At 37.1% G+C, this 27,517-nt stretch overlaps 2 protein-coding genes across 24 annotated transcripts in view; one reads left to right on the top strand and one right to left on the bottom strand.

Annotated features, from left to right (window-relative positions):
• Nucleotides 1-8,226, bottom strand: part of DNAJB4 (DnaJ heat shock protein family (Hsp40) member B4) — a 50,360-nt gene extending 42,134 nt beyond the window's left edge. Inside the window, exon 1 of one of the 3 annotated variants that reach the window (XM_040470731.1) lies at nt 7,978-8,226. The gene's annotated coding sequence lies outside the window, so the exon portion shown is untranslated. Of the gene's footprint in view, nt 1-3,372; nt 3,957-7,977 lie in introns of those variants that run through there. The other 2 variants (XM_040470732.1, XM_040470730.1) reach the window with 2 other exon arrangements.
• A 252-nt stretch (nt 8,227-8,478) lies between these two features.
• FUBP1 (far upstream element binding protein 1) overlaps nt 8,479-27,517 on the top strand; it is a 33,610-nt gene continuing 14,571 nt past the window's right edge. For 6 of the 21 annotated variants that reach the window (XR_005788673.1, XR_005788670.1, XR_005788671.1 and 3 more), the window contains exons 1-17: nt 8,479-8,722; nt 14,441-14,531; nt 15,387-15,449; nt 16,263-16,301; nt 16,772-16,811; nt 17,306-17,358; nt 17,445-17,516; nt 17,643-17,700; nt 19,418-19,580; nt 19,676-19,774; nt 19,902-20,003; nt 20,261-20,363; nt 20,460-20,560; nt 21,045-21,186; nt 21,822-21,982; nt 25,342-25,493; nt 25,581-25,660. Coding sequence is in view for 16 of the 21 variants with exons in the window: in XM_040470707.1 (XP_040326641.1) it covers nt 8,603-8,722; nt 14,441-14,531; nt 15,387-15,449; nt 16,263-16,301; nt 16,772-16,811; nt 17,306-17,358; nt 17,445-17,516; nt 17,643-17,700; nt 19,418-19,580; nt 19,676-19,774; nt 19,902-20,003; nt 20,261-20,363; nt 20,460-20,560; nt 21,045-21,186; nt 21,822-21,982; nt 25,342-25,493; nt 25,581-25,660 (1,639 nt within the window). In the remaining 5 variants the exon portion in view is untranslated. The remainder of the gene's footprint in view (nt 8,723-14,440; nt 14,532-15,386; nt 15,450-16,262; nt 16,302-16,771; nt 16,812-17,305; nt 17,359-17,444; nt 17,517-17,642; nt 17,701-19,417; nt 19,581-19,675; nt 19,775-19,901; nt 20,004-20,260; nt 20,364-20,459; nt 20,561-21,044; nt 21,187-21,821; nt 21,983-25,341; nt 25,494-25,580; nt 25,661-27,517) is intronic. The other 15 variants (XR_005788674.1, XM_040470712.1, XM_040470709.1 and 12 more) reach the window with 10 other exon arrangements.

The following is a 27,517-nucleotide window of genomic DNA, read 5'->3' as shown; positions in this document are numbered from 1 at the left end:
GTTTTCATTCTGATAAGCAGAATAATCAACTATGATGTTTATTAAAAAAAAAGAAAGAAAGAAACGTAGATTTCCTGAAACATTTTTCACTAGGTCCAGGTGGGGCCCAACTATCTACATTAAAAAAAAAAAAAAACACCCCAGATGATGTTGAGGGTGTTTCTCAAACATACCTTTGTTTTAAGAAACACTGCCCTAGCCTCAATCAACAAAAAAATAGGGTTCAAAAATAGAAAATGCTTTTAGACCTTGAGTTCTCTAGAAAACTAGAGAAAAAACTAGAGGACAAACTATAAGGCATCAAAAATAAGCAAGTCTAATGAACATGTAGGCTTCAGTTATATTTCAGTGGTTCTCCAGTGTGGGCTGCGCTTTAAGGATCAACTTAAGAACTTGTCACACATAGAGATAATAGACCAATTAAATCAGTCTCTGGGAGTAGGGGTTGGGGCTCAGCTTAAACATTATTAGAAAAGCTCCCCTGTAACCAATACACTTAATTAAGTAAAAGATCAATGGAATTGGTTAGTCAGGTTAAGGTTCATGAAAAAAGATGATTTTTAATTTTCATTTTTATTTGGCTTAAGTTTTAATGGAAAAAGATAAATGTAACAGAAGTGAAAGGAACTGATGTATAAATATATGATCTAAGTAGGGAAGGAAAAAAACATGTTTTGGCCACAAGATAAAGGAAGAATAAGAACAGTAAATGTGAATTTATTTTAGACATTTTGGTTTTGAAGCAACATGCAAGATGAGTCTTGGAGGTTGCTGCAGACACAGATTTGGAAGTACATTTAGGGAATAGGTAGAGGACCAATTCAAAGTAAATTATGAAAACTTATATCACACTATGTTAACTGTACTGTAATTAAAATTTAAAAAAAGCTTCATAGGTCAAAAAAAGAAACCATATATATTATACATTATGCAGTTTTATTATATATTATATTCTGCAGTATTATATACCAGCTTTGTTGTAAGTTATTGGAATGCATGCTATAGAATTAACTAAAATCACTCAGAAACTGGGTGGTAAAGGCCAGTTTTTTGAGACAGATGCTGTCAGGAGTACCAAATTTCAATCTAGAATTATCCCTAAAGTAAGGGGAAGCTGGGAGTATATATGGCTCATCAGCAAGGGTAGTCAGCTCTACATTTTTTTCACTAAATATGGATATTCAATTTCTTATATATTTTATGATGCTGTGCTAGATCTCCTATGATCCTGGTCAAGGGACAGATCCTGCTTACACATTGGCTGCCAAAAGATGTGAGCAACTAGCCAAATATTATCTATATTCAAAGAAGTCCTTTGTATGATACAGTTAAGGATGGTCCTTCTCTCATAAAACTTGAAGAACCCTGTAAAGTTGGGAATGGTACTTTAGCAAGCCCCTCCCTCTTCCCCCATACAGTATATGCCTTTCCCCTTCACGGAAGGAGGTCTTAAAGAGCAAAGAAAATTTATATTATTTTCACAAAGAACCTTTGTCTCAAACACTAATTGTTCTAAAAGACTGAACTATGAAAAATTTTATCCTCAATTCTCAGAAGACTCTGATTTTAAAACTCTTGGTATGCTTCTTTGGGGAGGGGGGCTAGTTTGTGGAGGAATCCAATATGCAGACAAAGAGTAAAAACACTCTCATAGATGCTGTGTGGTAATACAGGGAAAAAATTAAAATTAAGCAATCCTATTCTTGTCTTGAAGATGCTTACAATCTAGTTAGTGGTGTGAATTACAAAACAAAACCCCCCTGTAAAATTTCTTTGAAAAATAACACTAATTATACCAAATATATATGTATGTATACACATACATCATACACACACACACCATAAAGCACTATAGTTTATTTAGGAGAGGGAGGGAGGGAGAAAGAAAACACCGGCGGGGGGGGGGGCGGGGGGGGGCAGAAGGCAGAGAGAGAAGGGGACAGAGGATCCTAAGCAGGCTCTGTGCTGACAGCAGAGAGACTGATTGCTCAAACTCACAAACCATGAGATCATGACCTAAGCTAAAGTCAGATGCTTAACCGACTGAGCCACCCAGGCACCCATAAAGCACCATATATACTTTAGTAAGGGATATTACTAATCCATCCAATGCAATTAACAATACAGAAAAGCAAGCTTGTATCATGTTATACATACATGGGTTCTTTGATTTTGTAACATTTTTATTACCTTACATTAAGATCTGCCTTCCCATGAAGAACTTCAGCATATGTCTTAATAGAAACAAATGCAAATACATATTTTTAAAATCCAAGTGAGAAATACTAAATTGTGAACCATACCATAGAAATTACAAAGACATATATATCCCATTACTTGACTTTGAATAGATTCTTCCGTTCTTTCAACTCCGACTGCCTGGGTTCAAATCACTAACACTAACATGTGACCGTGAGCAAGGTGGTTAACTTACCTGTACTGCAACAAAATGGAGATTTTAATAGCATCTCATAGAGCCGTATGAGAATGAATTAAATACAAGTAAAGCACTTAGAACAGGACCCAGTATATAGTACTAGCCACTATTAGCTATTGCTATGTTTTAGAGCATGCTATGCAGTAAAGACACAGAAAAGACAGAGCCCTTACTGCCATGGACCTTACAACCTAGTGGGAATTCCAAATAAAAAATAAGTGATATTATGTTATTATTACCATGATGTAGTACATGATAACAAATAAGAATCCCTAAATTTGAGAGGCTTCTGGGTGGTTCAGTCAGTTAAGCGTCCGACTTCGGCTCAGGCATGATCTCACAGTTTTGTGAGTTCACACCCGGGATCGGGCTCTCTGCTATGAGCACAGAGCCCATTTTGGATTCTCTGTCCCTCTCTCTCTGCTCCTCCCCCACTCGCACTTTCTCCCTCAAAAATAAACATTAAAAAGAAAAAAAAAAAAGAATCCCTAGAGAGCTCTGGACTAGCCAAACACTAAAGAGGCCCTTTGAATTTTCTGGAAAAATGGAAACAATCAGCAACAGTAAAATGGAAGAGGTAGGAAGGATACCTGACAAAAAGGGGGCTCTGCAGTTATGGATAAGTGAGAATGATAAGGATGATAAAAAGCTGGATTTAGGGCAAATCAAATGATTATGAGCAATATCCTAGCATTCTTCAGTCTTCTTACAGTACTTTAATCAGGACCACACTATCAAATTTGGCAACCAAATCAGAGAAGAAATTTCTAATAACTGAGGGGAAGGGGATATGTTTTCACATAGTGACTTCTATTTTCCCTTTCAGAAGTTTATGTAAGACTTTTTATTATCCTTTACTGTTGGCTACTTTTCAGAAACAGAGTAATTGCCCTCTTTTTGGTATGCTGGTAAAAGGAAAAAGTTGTATGACTTACCAAAGGGCACAGGGGTTATATTTGAACACAGATCCTCTGGGACCAAGTCCAGAGTCTTTTCCACTATCTGGGGCTGCCTCCAGTTTCAGACACTGGTCAAGCTGTTGGTTCTCCACAATGGTCCAAAGTCAATTTGTGCTAACAACTTTGTCCTCTAAGATGCAAATATATCCTGCTTCCATTCATACCTTAGTCTGAAACAGAATTCTAGAAACTCAGTCAGAAGGGATATAAAAGTCATTAAGACCAATGACCAGCCTAATGAACAAACACCCTAACTACATCCTGGTATGTTTAATTTGAAGTGGCCACTTCCCTCCTCACATCTAAACTGAATCTTTTGTGACTATGATACTGAGGAAATACTGGCCTGGTTAAATGACACAGAGTATAGCATGAAGTTACCAGATCCTTCTGCCTAAGAGCTGTTAGGAGGTAGGTGATGGGCATAAAGGTGAGGCAGGAAGCCTGTACAATTTTGTCACTCTAAAATGCCTGTTAAAAAGCCATAATGGGGGTCACCCAGATGGTTCAGTTGGTTAAGCATCCGACTCCCAATTTTGGCTCAGGTCATGATCTCGCAGTTCATGAGTTTGAGCCCTGATTACGGCTCATGCTGACAGCATGGGGCCTGCTTGGGATTCTCTCCGTCCCTCTCTCTCTCAAAATAAATAAAAAACTAAAAAAAAGAAAAGAAAAGAAAAAAAGAAAGCAATAATGGACTACTTTTCTATAATAGCTAAAAATAAGAATCTGTTAATATTTCAAATTTACCAACTCCAAAAGTGAAAAGTTGTACTAAGAAAAAGGCCACTCAGTCATTTGGTAACCAATAAGTCAGAAGGTTAAATGAAGAAACTTGCCAGTACATTTAATGGCCCAACTTTTATTATGCTTGCTAATCTTTTCACTGTTATTTGGTGAATCTAAATGCTCCCCACTAGACTTCTGTAAATTCAAAGACACTAACTTTTGCTTCATCCTAAGAATGAAATATGAAATACCAATTTCTGTGTTAAAAGTGTGACTATAAAATATAATCTAGTCAAATATTTGGCTAATCTCTCAAAGCACAATAAACCAATTTTAGATTAGCGATGATATACCCACTTTTAAGAAAAGTTACATTGCAAAAGGAAATGAATTTAGTTAAGAAAATCCTGATTTCAGGGGCACCTGGGTGGCTCAGTCGGTTAAGCATCCAACTTCGGCTCAGGTCATGATCTCACAATTTGAGAGTTCGAGCCCTGCATCAGGCTCTGTGCTGGCAGTTCAGAGCCTAGAGCTTGCTTTGGATTCTGTGTCTCCCTCTCTCTGTGCCCCTCCCCCACTCATGCTCTGTCTGTCTCTCAAAAAAATGAATAAACATTAAAAAAAAAGTTTAAAGAAAATCCTGATTTCATCAGTTCTAATGAAATTACCTAGAATAACTAGCAAAGTACAAATGGGTTTAAAACGATTGTGTAGACTGAGAATTCACATATAGCTTAATCAAAAGTCACTGGTTATTTCTCCCACAACTCAGTTGCTCTTGCAGGATTCTGGGTTTTACTAAAACTAAGATTTGAACATAGCTGTAATCCAAAAAATTTACATGGATTATCCTTCCTTCGTGATAAGATGCCAGAAACTGAATTACATGTTAATAATATTAATTTCCACTTTACAGCACTTTCTGGTTTCTGAAGAACTCACAGATACCTCATTTGAGGATAGCAAAGCAAGTTGTCATAATGTAGAGGAGAAATCTGAGACACAGCAACTAAATTACTTGCCTAAGGTCACAAAATCAACTAAAATGTAGAGACAGATTTTTTTTCAATATTCTATTCATTCAGCAAATATCTAGAACACTAAGACTAGACATTAGGGACAGGTCAATGGTAGAGGTAGACAAACTCCTCCCTCTCCAGTTTACATTCTAAAGGAAAAGAGACAATAAACAAGTAAGCACATATATATATATATATATATACACACACACACACACACACACAATTTATATATAATTTTTAGAGAGAGTGCAAGTGAGGGAGAGGGGCTGGGGGGGAAGAGAGAGAGAGAGAGAAGTAATAGGATAGTGATTGCAGAATGGCACAACTAGAGGTCAGAGAGGGACTAAGGTGACATCTGAACTGAGCCTTGAATGACGAGGACAGATTATCCATGTGAAAGTCTACGAGAGCATCCACACCAGGCAGAAAAAAAAGGAATCCTAAAGGCAGGAATGATCTTAGACAGCAAGGTGGGTGAAGTGGAATAAAAGGGAGGAATGTTTAGAGACAGTGGCCTGATTATATGGAGCCTGTACACTAATCCAGGGTATAGGATTTAAAGTGCAATAGGAAGGGGTGCCTCAGTGGCTCAGTCAGTTGGGCGTCCAACTCTGGATTTCAGCTTGGGTCATGATTTCGTGATTCATGGGTTCAGACCCCGCATCAGGCTCTGCGCTGACAGTGAGGGGCTTGCTTGGGATTCTCTCTCCATCTCTCTCTGCCCCTCCCCTTCATGTGCACACATGCACTCTCTCTAAAAGGTAAAAAAAAATAATAATAAAGTGCAATAGGAACACAAAGGTGAGATGACCTGATTTATGTTATAAAGGAATCATTCAAGGAGCACCTGGGTGGCTCAATCAGTTGAGTGTCTAACTTTGGCTCAGGTCATGATCTCAGTTTGTGGGTTAAAGCCCTGCATCAGGCTCTGTGCTGACAGCTTAGAGCCTGGAGCCTGCTTCAGATTCTGTGTCTCCTTCTCTCTCTGCCCCCTCCCCCACTCATTCTCTCTCTAAAATAAAAAGTTTTGTAATTAAAAAAGATTTAAAGACATTATTCAAGCTGCTATATAAACAATTGCAACACAATCATCAAGTAGAGGCTTGAGCTTCAAAAATATTGGAAATGGCTGCTTGTCACTTTTGAGAACTTACACATATATTACGTACTTTTCTGTATGAAATTTCATAATATTAAAGAGCAAACTGTAGACATGTAAGGGTAGAAGCAGAAAAATCAACCAGAATACTATAACAGTCCAGGATGGAGGTGATGGTAACTTGGGAGCGGAAATGGAAATTAACAGAATTTGGAATATACCTCAAAAGTATGATAAATAGGTCTTCCCAATGGAGAGGCAGGCACAGGAATGAAGGCTGACTAGTGGTTCTCAATGTGAGATGATTTTGCCTATCTGGAGACATTTTTGACTTTCACAACTGAGTGTGTGTGTGTGTTTGTGGCTGGGGGTGTTACTGGCATCTATGGGTAGAGGCTAAGGCTGCTAAACATATTACACTAGATAGTAGTATTACAAAATATAGAGTTATCTGATCAAACAGTCTAAATGGTACTGAAGTTAAGATATCCCTATCTAAACTGATTTCAACTGGGTCCATCCTAGAATACCCATTCTTCCAGGAGAGTCTACAAATAAACTAGAAATGGAGGCCCTTATTTTCAATATTTAGAGACAACTAATACTGTCTGAAATAAAGTTTATTTGAGGGTAAATTATATCACTCTGGTTACATTACATTGATCAGGAAGGAATAGGTCTAATTAATATGAAGAAATCAATTGATTAATAAATGCCATTTGTTGGATAATCTTTTTCAAAACAACTGTAAAAATTTTGTTTAGCAATACCACCCAACAACGCTTTTACAGTCTTTTTTTTTTTTACATTATACTTAAATCTGTAGTCCAATACATTCACTGCTTTTCCAAATAGAAATCACACCCATCAACCCAAATCTAAAAGGATAGTTATGAACACTGAAAAAGATAATCAAAACTGTATAACTCGTTAAGACGGTAAGAAAAGCTTCATTGGAGGAAAATGATGCCACAATTGTAGCTATATGCATATAACTGTCTAATGATCCGACTTATTTGGGGCCTTGAACAAGTGCACACATTAGTTACCAGTAAGACAGCAGCACACATTTCTCCCAGTTACTCTTAAGACTAGCAATGGGGAAAGGACTCTTTTAGACCTAATTCACAAAACACAAAATGCCAAGTTGATAAAGTTCATTTTACCTAGGTCTTTGTTCTCTAAAAATAAAAGAATTCGGGGAAAAAAACCATTTCGGTCGACTCCTAAATAAGATTCCCGAAGCATCCCCATGAATCTGAAACTACTACTACTAATATTGCAGTAAATTACATGCCATCATATGTCGGGAAGGCCTGAAGTTACCTGATAATTGGGAACAGATAACAAAATATACACACTTACAAAGCTATCTAGTCCAGGGATGACAATTCAGAACATTACATGTGGATTCTTACCGGTAGGGGATGGGGCAAACTATTGTTAGAAGAATTTGATGTTGTTCTTATAAGATGATCTCAATAAAACTGATCCCGGACACATACAATACTAGATTACTAAGTGTGGTTACAACAGAATTTTAGGAGCAGTCATATTTTTTAAAGGTAAAGTACAGGGCAGTCATAACTTCAAAGCTTCATCCACATTATTTACACAAGATGTCGAAATCAGCTCAAGAACTAAAAGGCCTCCAGCCTAAATTAATCCCCACTTGTGATAAAGCTAAAAGATCTGGCAATCTAGACGTAAAATACAGGGACACTTTACTACCCTGAAAATCATGCCGAGATCCCGCTAGGCCGGGCGGACGTTTTCGGGAACATCTCCGCGTGGCGTCCCGGGCACGCTTCTCCCAGGCGCACTCCTGGTTGCGGCGCTCTCGAGATACTGTTGCGTCGTCCTAACGCCCGTCGACGTCACCCGCTTTCCCATGGATACACGGAAGGACCCTTGGAGGAAAATTCACCCACACTCCCTCCCCGAGGCGGCAACCAATAGAAAGCAACTACTCCTTTTCTTCAGGTTTTCAGAAACTCCAGCCAACCGGGGTCGCCGCGCCACTCTTACCCACCACCCCGGAAGTACAACCACACAGTCTCAACACGCGAATGCGCGTAGAGGAGGCGCCAAAAATAAACTTCACTCTCGCGATATCGTGGACACACTTCTCGCGACATCTCTCTGCTTCACCTTGTTTTTTTCAACCCCACCCCCACAGCAGCGCGTCGCTTCAAAACATCGCGAGATTTTCTCCTTTCAGTCTCCGCCCCTTTACGGCACGATGGTCGCACAAGAATGTGATACAGCCTCGACGGCCGCCATTTTCTTTCTTTCTTAGCAGTTGGCTGAGGGAACATCTCTGCGAAGAAGCGGCAGCGGCCTCTGTAGCGTAGACATGGCAGACTACTCAACAGTGCCTCCACCTTCCTCTGGCTCAGCTGGTGGTGGAGGCGGCGGCGGTGGTGGTGGAGGAGTTAACGATGCTTTCAAAGATGCGCTGCAGAGAGCACGGCAGGTAAGTCTGGACCGTGCGGCGGGATTCCGAACGCTCACGGTAATTGGCCGCTGGCTGAGTAGGCCGCTACTTCTTCGCGCATGAGGAAGAGGAAAGAAGTGCCCTTCCGGGCTCTGAAATGTGAGGAGACTCAGGGTTCCCATGTTGGTGATACAGTTTAGAGGCTGGAACTCGATTTTGTGTTTCTTAGTGTTTAAGCCATTTAGAACCTCAACGCGTTAGTCTTAGATGGCTTTAGGTCTTTCGCTTCTGCGGCAGTCGCGCTTCCTTCTCCGAGGAGTTAGCTTGGCATTTCCTTTCTCTCAGAATGAACATCCTCCACCATGGGATAAAGCGCGCGTAGTTTTACACAATAGTATGGAAGGTTCTGGTAATGAGTTTCAGAGAGGACTAGGGTTTGTCCTCAAGAGCCATAGTAAGGAAGGGTTATGTCAGTAAAGCAGTTTTCACAGCTTCCAGTTCATCCGAGCTCTCTCGAAATTAATTTTTCGCTTTCATTCACTTTCACATCTACAAGGAAGAGGCTTCAGAGAATACTAGTATCCCAGGTTGGAATCCTTCCTCAGAGCAGGATTTACGTGTCAGTGTTCTACCAGTCCTTCCCCCTTATTTCTCAAAATGGCTTCAGGCCCATTATACCCGAAGTTTCAGTTTGAATCTGCCTCTCTGTTCAGAGTCGTAAACTGACCACACTTCTTTGTATTACGTAGGTGCGTACATTTGCCCTCAAGGCAGTTCTTTCCCAAATGGAAGCTGTTAAAAAAAAAAAAAATTACTCCAGGAAATGTAAAGACTTATTAGTTTGAACTTTACCTTTATTAGGTAGTCCCTTAACATAATTATAACTTAAAATGTTATGATGTTGGTATGTGTTTGTATGTAAGCAAAATCTTATTCTCGTTATGACATGCGTATTAGGTGCTAGACATTTTTAGATTAGAGTTTAAAGCGAACGCTAATCAGATACTAATATTGTGCTGTGTTTGCATTAAGGAGTTCACTTCGTTAACCTTTTTCATCCTCCACTTTCACTAAAGGATCATTTGAGTCAAACTGCATAAAATCTGCAATAATGTAATAATAAGCTCTTTTTTAAGTAATGTGAACACGTTATACATAAAAATTTACCTATACTGGTTTATAATCAGAAATATTCGACAGTCAACAAAATTTACCGTTAATGCTAATTCTGTAGTTTCTTTACTTGAATTCTGTTACTTCTTAACATTTTTAGAATAGCGACTGAAACATTTTTTAAATGACACTCTTATTGGAGTTTTATTAGATTGGATTAGAAGATTCACCTAATTTTATTCAACCAGTGTATTGAATTAATTTGTGCCACACACTACTTAGATACTAGAGGGTTTTTTTTACTGTATGAATTGGAGTTCTGCCTTCTAGGAAGTGTTGATACAGTCAAGGAACCAAATGCAAATGAATAGTAGTATTTGTTAATGCTTTCAGAGAGGAGTAGACAAAAATGGGCACCGTTAATTTATCCACTTGTTCTGTAAACATTTATAGAGTTCCTGCTGAGTCAGGCACTGTACACAACACCAAAGAGTGGGGTGCCTAACTGCCAAAGTAAAGGACTGATATTTTAAGCAAGACGTTAAAGAATGTGTGAGAGTTTGATCAGTGAAGAAGCAGCGTGTGCAAAGGTATGGGAGTTTTTGGAATAACAAGAACCCATGAAGGAAGTCACTGGAGGATAATGTTGGTTGGGGGAAAGAGGGTGGAAATCAGGTGAGTACAGGTGGATACAACTTCTGAAAGACTTTGGGTTGCCATGCTTTAATTAAAAATTGGCTAATCTGTAATTTCGTGATTAAGTTAGACTGCTTTTTTAAATACAGAAATTGTCCTCAAACTATGGATTTCTTATACTCTCTTTTTATGCCAGTAGGTCAGCTGCCTCAATGTCCTTGCTGTAATATGATTCTTTACAGATGTCTTCTTGTAATAATTTGATTTTTTCTTTACAGAACTGACCTTAAACCTGAGATTCCCAAATTTAGCTTTTGAGTTGAATTTCCCCTTCCGATTACATTTGAAGATGCCTTTGTATGTCCATTGTAGCTGTTTGTCTGATTATATAAATGGAATACAGGGAGGAGTACTTGGACTGAAGGAACAAGTTTAGGTTAACATCCGAACTACTTTTTTATTTATATGAAAAGCATCCTGGATTATATTCCCCAAATCCCCATCTAACCTTAGATTTCTTTGTCTGGCATAGTGTGCCATGTTCTTGGAAGGACCAGGAGATACAAGGATAGCTTCTTGCCCTCAGAGAGCTGTGTACTCGTGGGGATGTTGTTGACATTTTTAATCGGACAGGTCTTTGTTAATGCAGGACAAGTGAAGAGGATCCCTGGTCCCTACCTAGCTCGTTTTGCCATCTGGTAGTTTAAACCAAGCTGCCCAATCGTTTTTCCAGAGAATCCTGATGGCTTATTTTTTAATGTGAAATTTGCAGATTTTTAAGATACTCTCTTAGCTAACGTCAGCAGAGGAGCACCAGATTGCTTTTCTAGTTTAGGGTTTCTAACCTGTATACTTGAGAGATTTATATTTGTGTATTTTAAGCTATAACTCCAGAGGGTGAGGTTGGGATTCTTTGGTTAGGATTTTGGTGACCACATTAAATAATCAGTTCTGTCTCTGAAACACTGGGAAATCAAAATGTATCTCTCTACCTTTTTTTTCCCCCCCTTTGAGGTTATGTGAAGATAGAAGTGAATCAGACTGGCACTAAATGAGTGATAGATCTCAAGTTAAGGTTTTCAGCTCTGATGCCTTCACTTCTAAACAGCTGTTAGTCTTTAAGTACTCAGTTATTCTTGAAATCTCTTTCTTGATGATTGTAAAAGTGATTCAGATTGCATTATGTTGTTTGAATACAATGAAAATTCTACAAAACAGAATTGTTGACTTTTCAGTTACCATTAATCTCAACTGAAAACTAGCACTTTAGGGGCATTTGGGTGGCTCAGTCGGTTAAACGTTGAACTCTTGGTTTTGACTGGTGAGTTCCAGCCCCGCATCGGGCTCTGCACTGACAGCATGGAGCCTGCTTGGTTTTGTCTCTCTCTCTCTCTCTCTCTCTCTCTCTCTCTCTCTCTCTCTCTCTGCACCTCCCCTGCTCACTCTGTCTCAAAAATAAAATAAACATTAAGAAGGAGGGAAGGAAGGAAACCAGTACTTGCATATTGGGTGTTTTGTTTTTTATATTTTGTGACAGGATAGCAAAGCTTGATGATTAAAAATATTCTTGTGTTGTGGGAGAGGACCATGTTGTGTCATTAAAAATGGTAGTATTTTTACTGAGAGCTTTTCTGTAATGTCTTTGTATTGTTTCTGAATTTTTGAGATGGTGTAACATTTTGAGTGAACAAGGTATCATTTTTCCATTTTCATTTGGATAGTTTTAGAACTATTCAGTGAATAATAGGGAGGTAGAAGTTCTTAGGGAGTTTAAGAAGTACTACTCTGCAAACTTCTGCAGCATTTACAAAAGCTAACTGCAGAAGATTGCTGATTGATTACTTCTCTGTTCTTACAGAGATTTATCAGAAGGTATCACAGCTTAAACCATTTTCCTATCAAGTAGTACTTAACAGGAGTTACAGTCTTCTCTCGGCCTGAAATACTGTAGTGCTCATCAGTGCCACAGAAGTGTATTTTAAGTTCCTAAGGAACAATTCAGATGTTAAGCTTTTAAAACTTAAGGGTAGAAAAGCAGTTGTTTTTAAATGTGGTGAAGAAGCTTTTCAGAAAAAGAGTAAGATTTTAATTAGATACTCAAAGACAAGGAACAGGCTTTTGAGAAAGTGAAAGGATGATTAAGGAAGGTTAGATTGACCAAAGCCTTTTTTATTTTATTTCAAAGTTTTATTTATTTATTTATTTATTTATTTATTTAGAGTAATCTCTACCCAATGTGGGGCTCGAACTCATGACCCTGAGGTCAAGAGCCCCATTGCTTCTCTGACTGAGCCAGCCAGGCAAACCACAAAGCCTTTCTTAAATTAAGAATTTTAATATTTAGTTAGTCCTGATATGCTTTGAGTTAGTGTTTGCATTTACAGCTGAGGAAAAGGGAAATCTAGAAACCCTAGGAAGTACAGTTGGCATATGGTAACTGACAACATATATTAGACTCAAGTGATAAGTAAGTGGATTTTAAGACTCAAGTCATTGAATATAGTTTCCTAACTGTAATGAAGCAGTTGGGTTTTTCATTTCTTATCAGTCTCTTTGGGGGAATTCTAGACACCAGAAGTTTGGTTTTTCTGTGTAATTTTTTTTTATCATGGAAAATTTCAAACATACTTGAAATTAACAGATTAATATAATAACTCCAGTGAGCCTGTCACTCATTTTCAGTGGCACCCCTTATCGTAATTAATTAATTAGCATGGAGCTGTATAGAAATCATCGGGAATCTCCACCATTGACTATGTAATCTGAGTTAAGTTCCCGAGATTTTTTCAACTGTAAAATGGATCTCTACCTAAGTATCCTTACCTCATAGTGTTGTGATGATTCAATGACAAAATGAATATAAAACATAGTGTGGAATTTGACTTACTGCTGACACTCAGAAACTAATACTAGTTTCATTTCCCCTTTCATAGAAAAATGGAGTCGATATCCACTGGTTGTGTCCTACTTGTGACTTGAAGCTAGTGTGTCTCATGTGATGTTTGTTTACTTAAGTGCAAGCAATTATTTGCCCCATTCTTCAAGATTGAAATGATTTATGGTTCTGTAGCTGAGACTTTTCTTACAGGTACAGCTTTCCAGGCTTTTCCCCACGCCCTGTTTCTACAGAACAAGATTGTTTGATAGAAATACAATGCAAGTCACATACTTTATTTAATGCAACGTACCCAAAATATTACCATTTTAGCATGTGTCTAATTTTTTATTTTTAAAAAAAAATTTTTTTTAACGTTTATTTATTTTTGAGACAGAGAGAGACAGAGCATGAACGGGGGAGGGTCAGAAAGAGGGAGACACAGAATCTGAAACAGGCTCCAGGCTCTGAGCTGTCATCACAGAGCCCGACGCAGGGCTCGAACTCACAGACCGTGAGATCATGACCTGAGCCAAAGCCGGCCGCTTAACCAACTGAGCCACCCTGGCGACCCATAATTTTTTAAAAAATTAAGATGCTTTCGGTTCTTTATGTTTGTTTCAAGTTTTCAGTATCCATTATGTATTTAACATTTAAATACATTTCAATTTGGACTAGCCACTTTTTAAGTACTCAATAACCATATGTAGCTACTAGCATTTACCTTATTGGGCAACACAGCTTTGAAGTCCCATAAGGTGTTCACATTCTCTGTGCCCACAGCACACTTTTTGAAGAGTCATGGGAGAGAGCCATGGAGAAGAATTAAGACCTAGATTTTCCTCAAAGCTATTTATTTGGTCATTGGATTCTGGAGATTGCTGATTGATTACTTGTTCTTACAGAGATTTATCTGAAGCTTAATTCCAGATGATGATTATTTGTTAACTCATTGAAGTTATTAAGTGTATTAATACATTGATCTGTAATTTTAATTTCTTTTCCAAATTAATTTACTTATGTGTTAGATATTTAGCATATATGTGTAGTAGGAAATTAATGAAGAAATTTGGCACTGAGTAGTGTATAGTAGTTACAATGTTATTCTTAATGATTGTGTGCTTTTTTTTAAGATTGCAGCAAAAATTGGAGGTGATGCTGGTACATCACTGAATTCAAATGACTATGGTTATGGGGGACAAAAAAGACCTTTGGAAGACGGAGGTAAGTTGTAGTCATAAGTATTTTAATTGTTTTACACACAGTTTAGTTGAAGGCGGTTTTTAATATTTTTTGCATGTTCTTTATTGAAACATTACTTTTATAATAAGGTTCCTAAAATTGTAAGGTTTATATTGGCCTCAGAAGGAAAGGGGGGAAAAGACCTTAGACAAGGTAGGTAAAATTTTGAGCTAATCAGCAAGTTTTGTCTTAGTAGAAAACAACATTTTCTTTTTTTTAGGATTGTGCCAGATTGACAGTTTGCACAGACAACTTGTTAACATACTGAAAAGAACAAAAATATAAAATGTTTAGAAGACGTTTCACTGGGTTTTTTTCTTCATACGTGAATTAATCTTTATATGCTATGTTTTCATTATTTTACTATTTCAGATTTCACTTTAAAGGTTGATGTTGCTATAGCTTGCTACTCTAGTGTGTTGCAGGTTATACCTTTTTTTTTTATGTTACTTTTTTTGTTTCAGTACCTTGTTTTGTGTTTCAGGTTTAACTCAAAATGTGGCTTAAAACAGTAGATTTACAGTGCTTTTTTTTTTTTTTTAAACATAATTGTTGAAGCTTCTGAACTTAGAAGTCTGCAAGTATTTTTTTGTTTTAGATTTGATATATGAATTTTGATACATTTTCTTTTTGCCATTTTATTTATTTAACTTTTTTTTTTTTAAGGAGGATTCTGAATGAGCCTATAGAATGTATTTGTAGCTTTTGACCAGGTGTACTTGGTTTTCTTTTATTTAAGTGTCTTTCACATTTATAGTGAGGTTTTGATATACAAAAAAATGAGCTAATGATGCTTCAGATGTTGTATGTAATGTATTCTTTTTATTTTATGTGTAGATGGCTCTTGGACAAGTCCGAGCAGTACAACACACTGGGAGGGAATGCCCTCTCCTTTTAAAGGCAGGAATTTTTATTTATTACCTGTGTTTAGTATGTAAACGTGAAATAAACCAGTGGATTCTTAAATGGACACAAATATTTCTTGGATTATGTGTCTGAATTTTTGCTGCACAACATTCTGATGTTTAAACATTTAAGTTTGAAGGGGGGAGGAAAATGTAGTACTTTCAGATGTAGGTTGTCTATTCTAAGGTATGAATTGTATTCATCTGTGTAAAGGATGTAGCTGAAGGTATTCATGTAGTTGCTTTGAGTTTTTCTGCTGAAGTTTATGCCGTGAAATGTTTGGTTAGGAGCAATAGAATAGTCTAGATTGAGATTGCCTTGTAATGTGATTTTTTTTATTTATTTTGCATAGCCTTGTGGTCACTGTCAGATACACTCAACTTTTGATATGTCAAATTTTCACGTTCTGATAGGTTCTGTTTTTCTTCCAGTCTTCAGTTCCTACAGTGGGAAGCATCATTAGCCTTTAGCATGTGATATTTTGCTAGTAATGGACCTAAGTACTTTGTCTTGTATCATTCTAAAGTGCTTAACATACATTAAGGTCAGTGATTTGATACAATCAAAAAGAATTTTTTTTTAATGTCTGTGCATCTTTTAAACATGAAAAGAATTAAAGAAATGTAATGTTTCTTTTGATTATTAAGAGTCTGGGATAAGTATTGGCACTTTTTGGTTCAAATGATAATTACCCTCAGCTATTTCAATAAGTGTTTACATTGATATTTATTCTTACTTGGGCACGGGTTAGCTAAGTCTTGTATTTGTACTTATTGGCAAAAAGTTAAAAAGCTCTTAATTTTGCAGATCAACCAGATGCTAAGAAAGTTGCTCCTCAAAATGACTGTAAGTATTTTAAATTGGGTCAAAAGCTAAAGTAACTGGAATTTAATACAAGGGTTTTGTTCCTGTTTTTTGTTGCGTATCTTTGGAGTTAGTGTAAGGCCGTGAATAGCTTTGTAAATATGTATTTCATGTCTTTATAATCTCCCACTTCAATTATGGCCAGGTATATATTAATAAGATTTGGTTGCTAAATTGTTTTTGTATTCAATTTATTTTATAATTCCATTTTTAACTTAAGCTTGCACCCCTTGAGAAAGGACGGTTTTTTTCCTATGTCATTGCTGATGATCTCTGCCATTACAGTGACTTTCTTGACCACTGTCAATGTTGATTTAAGTATTCTGCATAAAATTTTACTCTCTTAAAGATACTGTGTGTATTGAGGAAAGATTTTAGAATTGTTGGATATAATTGTATTAAATATGTGGGAAACTTAGTTTTCATTTTATTTTTATTTGATTTTTTGGTAGCTTTTGGAACACAGTTACCACCGATGCATCAGCAACAAAGGTATAGTGAAATGCTTTTTCAAGAGTTCTTTGCAAATTTTAGTTTAACTGTTGGTGAAAACACAACCAAGTTAGTGTATAACGAGTATGTGTCTGCATTTTATTTTGCATATAAGAATTAATTTCCCTCCATTTAAGAAGGTGATACAGAAGGATAATTTTACCTTTTGAGTGAGATACATTTATAATTTGGAAGGATGGGTGGAGTTAGCCATATTTTAAAAGAACTAAAGTGAATAATCACTAAGATAACATTACCTGAACTCCACCCTAACTCCTTTGTAGTTCATGCCTTTAGACTGTTCATCTACCATACCTTCTGACTTGATGTGTTGATTCTGACTTGAACTACTCAAGCTGTATTTTGACTATGAATATGTGCCTGAAAACCTAGTTTAAGCCTTTAGACTTCGATTTTTTGTTCGTGGGTTACCTTTTATGTGTAAACAGAGCTTCTTTCTTTGAAGGAAAATGTTAGTTTTTGTTATTTTTTAGCAGGTCTGTAATGACAGAAGAATACAAAGTTCCAGATGGAATGGTTGGATTTAGTAAGTAACCTAATTTTTAAAGCTTTGACAACAATCAAAACATACTCTATAGTCTTTTAGCAACTAATGTTCTTTTTTCTTACTAGTAATTGGCAGAGGAGGTGAACAGATCTCACGCATACAACAAGAATCTGGATGCAAAATACAGATAGCTCCTGGTAATGTTACTCTCTTGCTGTTTTCAAAATGACTAGAAAACTAGCATGTTTTTGTCAGTAGCTAGTGAATGATGCTGTTAATCTTCTCTAGGCCTAAAATTTGTTTGGTGTTGTTTTTAATTGTAGACAGTGGTGGCCTTCCAGAAAGGTCTTGTATGTTAACTGGAACACCTGAATCTGTCCAGTAAGTATGAAATCCTATGCCTGAGGCCAGTGTATCCTTCCTACCAGAGGATATTGCCCGTACATTTGAGCCAACTTTGTTCTGCGCTATTAATTTTCCCATTTTCTAGATAATTTCTAACAACATATAAACATGCTTGAAAATTCCTTCATCTTGACAAAAACCGTCCTTGAACCCCCACATTTATATTTCTCTGCCTCCTTATACAACAAAACTAAAAAGCAGTAGCTCTATTTGCGGTATCATCTGCCTCTGTTTTCATTTTTTCTTGAACATGTATGAATCAGTTTTATTCCCGTGGTTCTATTGAAATTGTTCTTTCTGAGATCACAAATGGATTCTTCATCATTCCACCTATCAACATTGTTTGACACAGTGAACAATCTTCCTAGAAATCGCCAGCTCCCTGGCTGCCCTTTCTCAGTCATTCTTGGTTGTCCTGCTTTATATTTCTGACCTTTTGTTGTGAAAGTGCCCCCAAATTCAGTCCTCTTAAAATAGATCTGTATGTGCTCCTTAGAGTACTTCATTTACTCTATTAAATTTCATTTAATATATAATTTTAGATATCATAAATTTTATGTACTCTTAAATTTTTAACTTCAGTGTTGCTCTCTTTTTCTAAATTCTAGATTCCTGTCGAGCTGCTTACTTAGTATCTCTGCTTGAATGTCTACTAGACATCTCAAACATCAGATTGTTATAAAGGGGAAATTGTTTTCCATCCCATTCCCAGCCTGCTTTGTCTTTTACTCCTCTTACTCATCTCAGTGAATGGCAACTCTGTTTTAATTTTTTCTCATGCCTCAATTTATCCATAAGGAACTCTTGGGTCATTTTTCTTCATAATTGATTTGGAATCTAGCCTCTTCTTGCCATTTCTATACTGTCACCTTGTCTGTGACATCATTTGCCTGTATTTCAATATGTTTCCATTCTTTTTAGCCTTGTTCAGCAGTAGTATATCCTTATGCTAGTATAGCCATAGTGATCTTTTTAAAATGTGAATCAGTTCATATCCCTACTTTGCTCAGATCCTCTAATGCTTCACCACTTAGAGTAAAAGTGTTTTTATCAAGGCCTGACTCACTTGCTACCTTTCTCATTTCATATTTTTTTTTTTAATTTTTTTTTTTTTTCCAACGTTTATTTATTTTTGGGACAGAAAGAGACAGAGCATGAACGGGGGAGGGGCAGAGAGAGAGGGAGACACAGAATCGGAAACAGGCTCCAGGCTCCGAGCCATCAGCCCAGAGCCCGACGCGGGGCTCGAACTCCCGGACCGCGAGATCGTGACCTGGCTGAAGTCGGACGCTCAACCGACTGCGCCACCCAGGCGCCCCTCATTTCATATTTTTTTAATGTTTATTTACTTTTGAGAGAAAAAGACAGAGGTGTGAGGGGGGGAGGGGCAGTGAGAGGGAGACACAGAATCCGAAGCAGGGTTTGAGCCCCGCGTTGGGCTCTGTGCTGACAGCCCAGATCCTGTGTCTGTCTCCCTCTGTGTCCCTCCCCTGCTCACGCTGTGTCTATCTCTCAAAAATGAATAAATGTTGAAAAAAAATTTTTTAATAAAAAAATTTTGTTATATTAGTGTTAAGCCCCCTAAACCTGAATTAGAATGGAAGTACCTGATCATACTATTTTGTATTTCTCTGTTTGCGTTAAGGTTTTGATTATGCTGTAACTTACTCTTTGACTCTTTATTTGTTAACAGATCGGCAAAACGGTTACTGGACCAGATTGTAGAAAAGGGAAGACCAGCCCCTGGCTTCCACCATGGTGATGGACCAGGAAATGCAGTTCAAGAAATAATGATTCCAGCTAGCAAAGCAGGATTAGTTATTGGAAAGGGGGGAGAAACTATTAAACAACTTCAGGTATTATTATGTTTGTAAAATGACTACTTTTCATCTATTTTGAAGCCTGTTTCCTTCCACTCCCCTTTTGTTAATACTTGTGATTTCTGTAACAGGAGCGGGCTGGAGTTAAAATGGTTATGATTCAAGATGGACCTCAGAACACTGGTGCTGACAAACCTCTTAGGATTACAGGAGACCCATACAAAGTTCAAGTAAACTTAAGTTTATATTTTACAAAGAAGGATTTGGGGGCGGAATGGGCAAAACATGTATGAATAATTACAGTGTTTTGAGACATACTTTCTAAATTGGGTGATTTTTTTCCCCCCCCTACTTCAGCAAGCCAAGGAAATGGTGTTAGAGTTAATTCGTGATCAAGGTGGTTTCAGAGAAGTTCGAAATGAGTATGGGTCAAGAATAGGTGGAAATGAAGGGATAGATGTAAGTAAAAATACCCATTCACAAATGGTTGTATACTGGTTGATAAATATGTGTTTTTTCTGTTGTGTGTTACAAAGCCATCTCTAACATTGTATCCCCTCACCCTGTTTCTGCCTTAGAGTGTAGAATGTATAACTTGTATCTCATTACCCTATTTGATGGCATATCAGAGCATAGTGCTGTTTTTACTTTAATGATTTGAGGTAGATTAATTTTCAGGAAATGGCTTTCTTAATATGTAGTCTTCTTTGTATAAGGTCCCCATTCCAAGATTTGCTGTTGGCATTGTAATAGGAAGAAATGGAGAGATGATTAAAAAAATACAAAATGATGCTGGTGTTCGAATTCAGTTTAAGCCAGGTGAGTATACATATTTAATTTTTTAGGTGTTGGTAGCAATTTGTTTTGACGTCCATTTGTTGCTAAATAGATCCATTTTGGTTTTTTATTTTGAAGATGATGGAACAACACCTGATAGAATAGCACAAATAACAGGACCTCCAGACCGATGTCAACACGCTGCAGAAATTATTACAGACCTCCTTCGAAGTGTTCAGGTTTGACAGATGTTACTATTTTCATTATTTTGTTTTCATTTAAAAAATACTTTCCAGGATGCATGAGTGGGTCAGTCAGTCAAGCATCTGACTCTTGATTTCGGCTCAGGTCATGATCTCATGGTTCGTAAGATAAAACCCTGCATCAGGCTCCACAAAAGTATCTATTTTCTTGAAAGCCTGAAAGTGTCCCCCCTCCCCCTTTAGTTTTATGTCAGAATCTGTCTGATAATGCTTTGTTAATAGCTAGAAAGGTAACTTTGAGGTAGACATCTTGGAACAGAAAGGCAGCTACATAAGTACAGTCTTATTCATCCTAGTGTAAAAAGAACAAGCGGTGGGTAGTATTTGATTATTTGGGCCAAGTCATCTCTCAGCTTCTTTAAATTTCTGGTTTAGGAAAAGAGACATGTAGTGACTTCACCATGGAAAGAAGAATATTCTTCTGTGCTGACTTTTATTTTTTTCTTTGTGTTTCCCTTAGGCTGGTAATCCTGGTGGACCTGGACCTGGTGGCCGAGGAAGAGGTAGAGGTCAAGGCAACTGGAACATGGGACCACCTGGTGGACTACAGGAATTTAATTTCATTGTACCAACAGGGAAAACTGGATTAATAATAGGAAAAGGCAATGTATTTTAAATAATGTCTTAATGTGTGGGTAAAAATGTTAACACATGACCTGATTTTTCTGGATGCTATTTCTCTTGTAAATCAGTAGCAAGGATTTTTCTTTGGTTCTATTTTATGTTGGTTTGTAACAAAAACATAAATGAGGGCCTTATATGCACATAAAAAGAATGGGATTTGAAAAACATTGGCTTCTAGAGGGTGGACCAATAGTGTATTAGTGTAAGAAACTTCTTTTGAGCCAAAAAGTGGTTTGATGTTTTTGTGCCATTTGCTTTTTCCTTACATCTTTTTAAAGTTTAGGACTTTTAATAAGTGTTACGTTACTTGTAAAAGCAATTTATTTGAACCAAATATTTTGATGAGTTACTTTTTGTTGTTGTTACAGTTGATATTAAGGTTAGGTACAGACATGCTAAGTTGTCTTGAAACTTGAATGTATTTTAGAAGCATGAGATGCTTTATACAATTTGATTTTAAGTGTAGAATAAATGGAAAATTCTAATAGAATATTGGCAGATGGGATACTGCTCTAAACTTTTTTCCTAATGGCCCTTTTGTGGTCATTTTCTTTTAAGAAGTTCTTTTTGTATCCTTTGACTCTTTAGAAAAATTACTGTGTTTTGATTTTAGGAGGTGAAACCATAAAAAGCATAAGCCAACAGTCTGGTGCAAGAATAGAGCTTCAGAGAAATCCTCCACCTAATGCAGATCCTAATATGAAATTATTTACAATCCGTGGCACTCCACAGCAAATAGACTATGCACGGCAACTTATAGAAGAAAAGATTGGTGTGAGTATGCTTTAAATTTCAATTTATAGGGACACCTGGTTGGCTTAGTCAGTAAAGCATGCAACTCTTTATCCCCAGGTTGTGAGTTCAGGCCTCATGTTGGGTATAAAGCTTACTTAAAAAGTAAATAAATACGATATTTACATAGACCCTATTAAATAGAAGGTATTAATTCAGATGTTTCTATAATTGCTATATAAAGAAATGCCAATTTCTAGTCTAAGATTGTAGGTTTCACCACAAAAAGAACACATACAACAGGAAAGATTGTCCAGCAGTGACAAATAATTCAGTTAAATACACATTTGTAAGTATGTAGAACTTTGTGTGAGTAAATAATAGACTGCATTACTTGCAGATACAATGTAAGAGTTGGTGGGTGGGTTGTAGAATGTACTTGTAGGACATAGTTAATGGGAATTCAGTATTTATTAAGGGCTTAATGTACTCCACCCTGCTCAGGTAAATATGTATTAGATGAATCCCCCAGTTTAGAGTAGAAATTTACAAATCCATCTTAGATTGACAGTCATTTGGGGAGTTTTAAAGTGTATACTATTTGAATGCTTTCCACCTTTACACATGACAGACAGTTCTGATACACAAATTTGGAAACTTCCTTTAGATAAGTTTCCTGGTGGTTTTACAAAAAAAGTATAAAGAGTCTTGATTGTGCTTTCTTATAAGAGGAGGATGTAGTGTCTTAACTGTGTTCTTTTACTATAGGATGTAAGGGAGCATTTTGAATAATAATAATTAGAATTTCTTAGGAAAGTTCTCCCTGATGATTGCCATATTGTGGAAGGGATACAAAAGAAGTTAGATACTGTTTCTGTCTTCTGGGAAAGACAAAAATAAATGTATAAAAGACACTTACAGAATATCTTACCAGGGGTACCTGGCTGGTTCAGTCAGTAGAACATGTTACTCTTGATCTTAGGGTTGTGAGTTGTGAGCCCCATGTTGGATATAGAGATGACTAAGAAATTAAAAGAAAATCTTATAAAAACATATACAAATATTGCAAGTTTTGTGGTATTAATAAGTGTAATTGTTGGGGCACCTGGGTGGCTCAGTCAGTTGGGCATCCTACTTAAATCTCCACTTGGGTCTTGATCTGAGGGTCCTGGGTTTGAGCCCTGCATTTGGCTCAGTGCTGGGCATGAGGCCTACTTAAAAATACAGGTGTCTGGGTGGCTGAGTCACTTAAGTGGCTGACTTCTGATTTCAGCACAGGTCATGATCTCCAGGTTCATGAGATTGAACTCGCACTGTTAGCACAGAGCCTACTTGTGATTCTCATTCTCTCTCTGCCCCGCCCCACCGCATGCTCACATGGGCTTTTATTTTCTCTCATTCTCTCAAATATACATTTAAAAAATTAATAAGTATAGGAGCACCTGAGTGGCTCAGTTAGGTGTCCTACATCACAATTCACAGGTCACAATTTCATGGTTCACGAATTTGAGCCCCACGTTGGGCTCTGTGCTGATAGCTCAGAGCCTGGAGCCTGCTTCGGATCCTGTGTCTTCCTCTCTCTCTGCCCCTCCCCCACTCACGATCTGTCTCTCTCAAAAATAAACATTGAAAAAAATTTTAAATATAAGTGTAATTGAAAATATGAAGAAAATAATTATGTACCCAGTATTGGCAGAGGTTGATGCTAGAAAAATGAATTAACGTTTTGGATTTTACTATCCTTAGCATGCATGGATCAAGGTTTCTTCTGGATTGATGGGCAAACAAGATAGGTTCTAGAGAAGCAGTTTAGTTTGATAGTTAAGAGCATGGAATCTGGAATCAGGCTGTTAGGTTTAAAATACTCTGAATCATTTACTGTGTGACCTTGGAGAAAGTTGTTTATACTTGTTTGCCTCTTGTTTCTTTCTCTGAAAATAAGGATAATAATAGCTATTTTACAGGTTGTACAAATGATATGAGGTTTGTGTCACTTAAAAGAGTGCCTCGTACATAACCCTATGAAAATGTTGCTACTTTTTCAGTAGTCCTTTTTTACTTTTTGTAAGGGATTGGTTATGGATAATAGAAGTGAAGGATAATGAAAGCAGATTTAAAGAGGTAAAGTAATAGAAGGAACTTGAAAAGTCACAGAGTTTAGGGTGCCTGGCTGGCTCAGTCAGTTAAGCGTCTGATTTCAACTCACATCATAATCTCACAGTTCGTGGGTTCGAGCCCTGTGTCAGGCTCTGTGCTGACAGCTCAGATTCTGAAGCTTGCTTCAGATTCTGTGTCTCCCTCTCTCTCTGCCCCTCCCCTGCTCACGCTCTGTCTCTCTCAAAAATAAACGTTAAAATTTTTAAAATTACAAAGTTTAGCTTCATTATTTTGTAGTGAGGGAATAGACAACTAAATGTGATTTAAGCATTTTTCTTCAAAATGTCACATGATCAGTATTAACTTCATGAAAGCTAATTTGGATTATCAAAAGGAAAATCAACTAAGCATTATTAAGTGGTATGATATGAATATGAAGATAGGGTATTTAGAAACTAATGATAAAGGGGAAGAGAGGAAATGAATTTGAATTACTGATTTTAAATGGGGTTCTGGGGCACAAAGGTTATGAAGAGGAGTTTAGTTTTTTGAGTTACTAAAGTTACTAGTTGTTACTTTACATGATAAAGTACCCAGTAGTTCACAGTATGAAGCCTTAGCAATTTGGGGAATATATTGTCAAGGTGGTTGTCTGATTGTTAGGAAAGTAGATGCTGAATAGATGTAGAGAAAGAAAAGTTAGGGAAAACATGGTATTTGATACACTTCCATGATAAGATAATAAAGAAGTGTAGTAGAAGTAAGAATTATAAAAAAGAAAGGGAAATAATGGAAAAGGGAATTCGTTTGAAAGGAAGAGAATGGAAGATAAAGGAGATGTTTCAGTTCCTTGCTGATGCTGTTGATTTTAATGAATCTTCAGGTCTTAATATTTAATATGGTAGAGTTGAGTTTTTTCAGCATGGGCGCCTGGGTGGCTCAGTCAGTTAAGTGTCTGAATTTGGCTCAGGTCATGATCTTGCAGTTCCCTGAGTTTGAGTTCTGATTTGGGTTCTGTGCTGATAGCTCAGAACTTGGAGCCTGTTTCAGATTCTGTGTGTGTGTGTGTGTGTGTGTGTGTGTGTGTGTGTGTGTGTGTGTGTCTCTCTCTGCCCCTCCCCTGCTTGCTCACCCACTCTCTCTCTTAAAATAAGTAAACATTAAAAAAATTAAAAAATTTTTTGCAACATGAATGAGGAAATGAAGGAAAATCTAAAATATATTGTTGGTGTTATTTGGCCTTTGAATTGTTAAGCCATTGCTGTTTTTCTGATTTTTTTGTACATCTCTTTGCTTTTTTACAGGGCCCAGTAAATCCTTTAGGGCCACCTGTACCCCATGGGCCCCATGGTGTCCCAGGCCCCCATGGGCCTCCTGGGCCTCCAGGGCCTGGAACTCCAATGGGACCATACAACCCTGCACCTTACAATCCAGGACCACCTGGCCCTGCTCCTCAGTAAGTACTGAGTTTGATTCTGGAGTTTTCCCCAAACATTCTAGCTTTTGGTAAATTGTGTTTTTATATTGATTTCTATCTTTTCAGTGGACCTCCAGCTCCTTATGCCCCCCAGGGGTGGGGAAATGCATATCCACACTGGCAGCAGCAGGCCCCTCCTGATCCAGGTAAAAGACATTTATCATTCATGTGTAATCTGTAGTTTTGTTTGCCTCTCCTGTTATATATACTCTTAAATTTTCTAGTGTCATTTCTACATTGTGTGCATTTTTCGCACTTGTTTCACTCTTTCAACAGGAGTCTTAGTTTCTGATTTTACCACAGTGTATGAGACTGAGTGAATATGATGTTTTCATGTAACTTTTTTCTACCTACGTTGACTTTCTCTCCTTTCAAAGTGATAAGAACAGAGTGCTAAAAGCCAGAAGCTATAGGAAGAAGTACAGTGTCTTAGTTTTAGATTCCAGTGCCATCAAATGTATGATGTGTTAATTGTGACATTGTCCATGAAAGAAGAGTGTACATTTATTTGTATAATTATGTGAGCATCTAATGGAGCATTTAATACTTAAATTTGAGAACTTGGTAGTTCTCAAATAAGATATGTAAGCTGTTTTAATCTTTTAATATTCCTTATGTAATTTCATATATTAGTAAAAATCAGGCCTCTGTTTAATGTCTGCATGTTAGAAATTAAAAATACGTTTAGTTAAATGTTTTCTCTGTTTCGATCTGGATTTTATATATATTACATTGTATTCTGTTATTGCATCTTCCACCCTCTAGTTTTCTTTCCATGATGGTCAAAGGGGCATTCATTGAAACCAGTTAACATTTATTGATGATCCTTCTTTCTCACCTACTACCTATCTTTTAGGCCTCTTTCACTGGAGTAGTTTCAAGGAAGGTACTGAATTATGGATTCCTTTCCACACTAGTGTATTTATTTCTTGAAAGAACCTAAATAATTGATTTAAATGAAATTGTTTTAGTGAATTTTATTAAAACATTGTTATTTAAATGTGGCCCTATATTTGTAACATACTTTAATTTCCTGGGAAGTGTGCTCTTTGAAATATGGTTACACATGACAGTAACCAAATAACCACAACTTTCATTCAAGAAACAACTTGAGTGTGCTAAGATGTGGGTATGCAAAGATTAGTTTACATTCTACAGCAGAAAAGTACACTCCCAAGTGTTAGCAATGCTATTATAGGTGGACTTATAGAAGGATCAAATATAAGTTAGTGTATAATAGCTTAAACATCTTTATTAGGTATTTTTTTCTTCATTTTTATCTTAGTGCACACAAATAGGGAAGGGGCGGAGGGAGAGAAAGAATCCCAAGCAAGCTTCTTACCCTGCACAGAGCCCATAGCAGGGCCTGATGCCATGACCTTGGGATCATGACCTGAGCCAAAATCAAGCATCGGATACTCAACCGACTGAGCCTAGTTGTCCCTAAGTGTCTTTAAAGAAAGAAAAGATTTTTCCTTCCCTCTTATAAGCTAATTGGGATGGTGTGATTAAGCAGAGAAATCTGATAATTTAAGAGATTCAAGAGTTAGAGCAAGTTAAGGGGTGAATTTCTATTGGGGAACTTGGATCTGCAATATTGCACCGTATGAGCCCTGTTCGGATCAGTAACGTGATTGAGAGAAATGATGGGAATAAGTAGTCTCTGTATCACAGTCTCATTTTTCCCTCTGGGAGTAGTAGTGAAGTCACCACTGTAAGAATTGGTTGATGAATATGGTTTGCGGCACTGTCTTTGGAAAAGAAGTAACCCATTAGCTAAGATGGCAGCTAGGATTAGATATTGCTTATATTAGACTTTGCGTTATGTAAAAACCACATAATTGATTTAGATGAAACTTATAGTCAGTTTAACATTTTTTTCTTACCTATAAAATGATAAATGAAACGATATCATGTTGAGTGAATAATTAGTAAATTCTCCATATGTATTATATCTAACTGTAAGTCTGGTTTTGTTAATACAGTCTACACATTCAAGAGTA

Source organism: Herpailurus yagouaroundi, unplaced genomic scaffold (assembly GCF_014898765.1).
Source record: "Herpailurus yagouaroundi ecotype Mexico unplaced genomic scaffold, PumYag 77, whole genome shotgun sequence".
In the NCBI taxonomy this organism is placed as follows: Eukaryota; Metazoa; Chordata; class Mammalia; order Carnivora; family Felidae; genus Herpailurus; species Herpailurus yagouaroundi.
The sequence above is the reverse complement of the archived record's forward strand: the minus strand, read 5'-3'. Positions and strand labels throughout refer to the sequence as shown.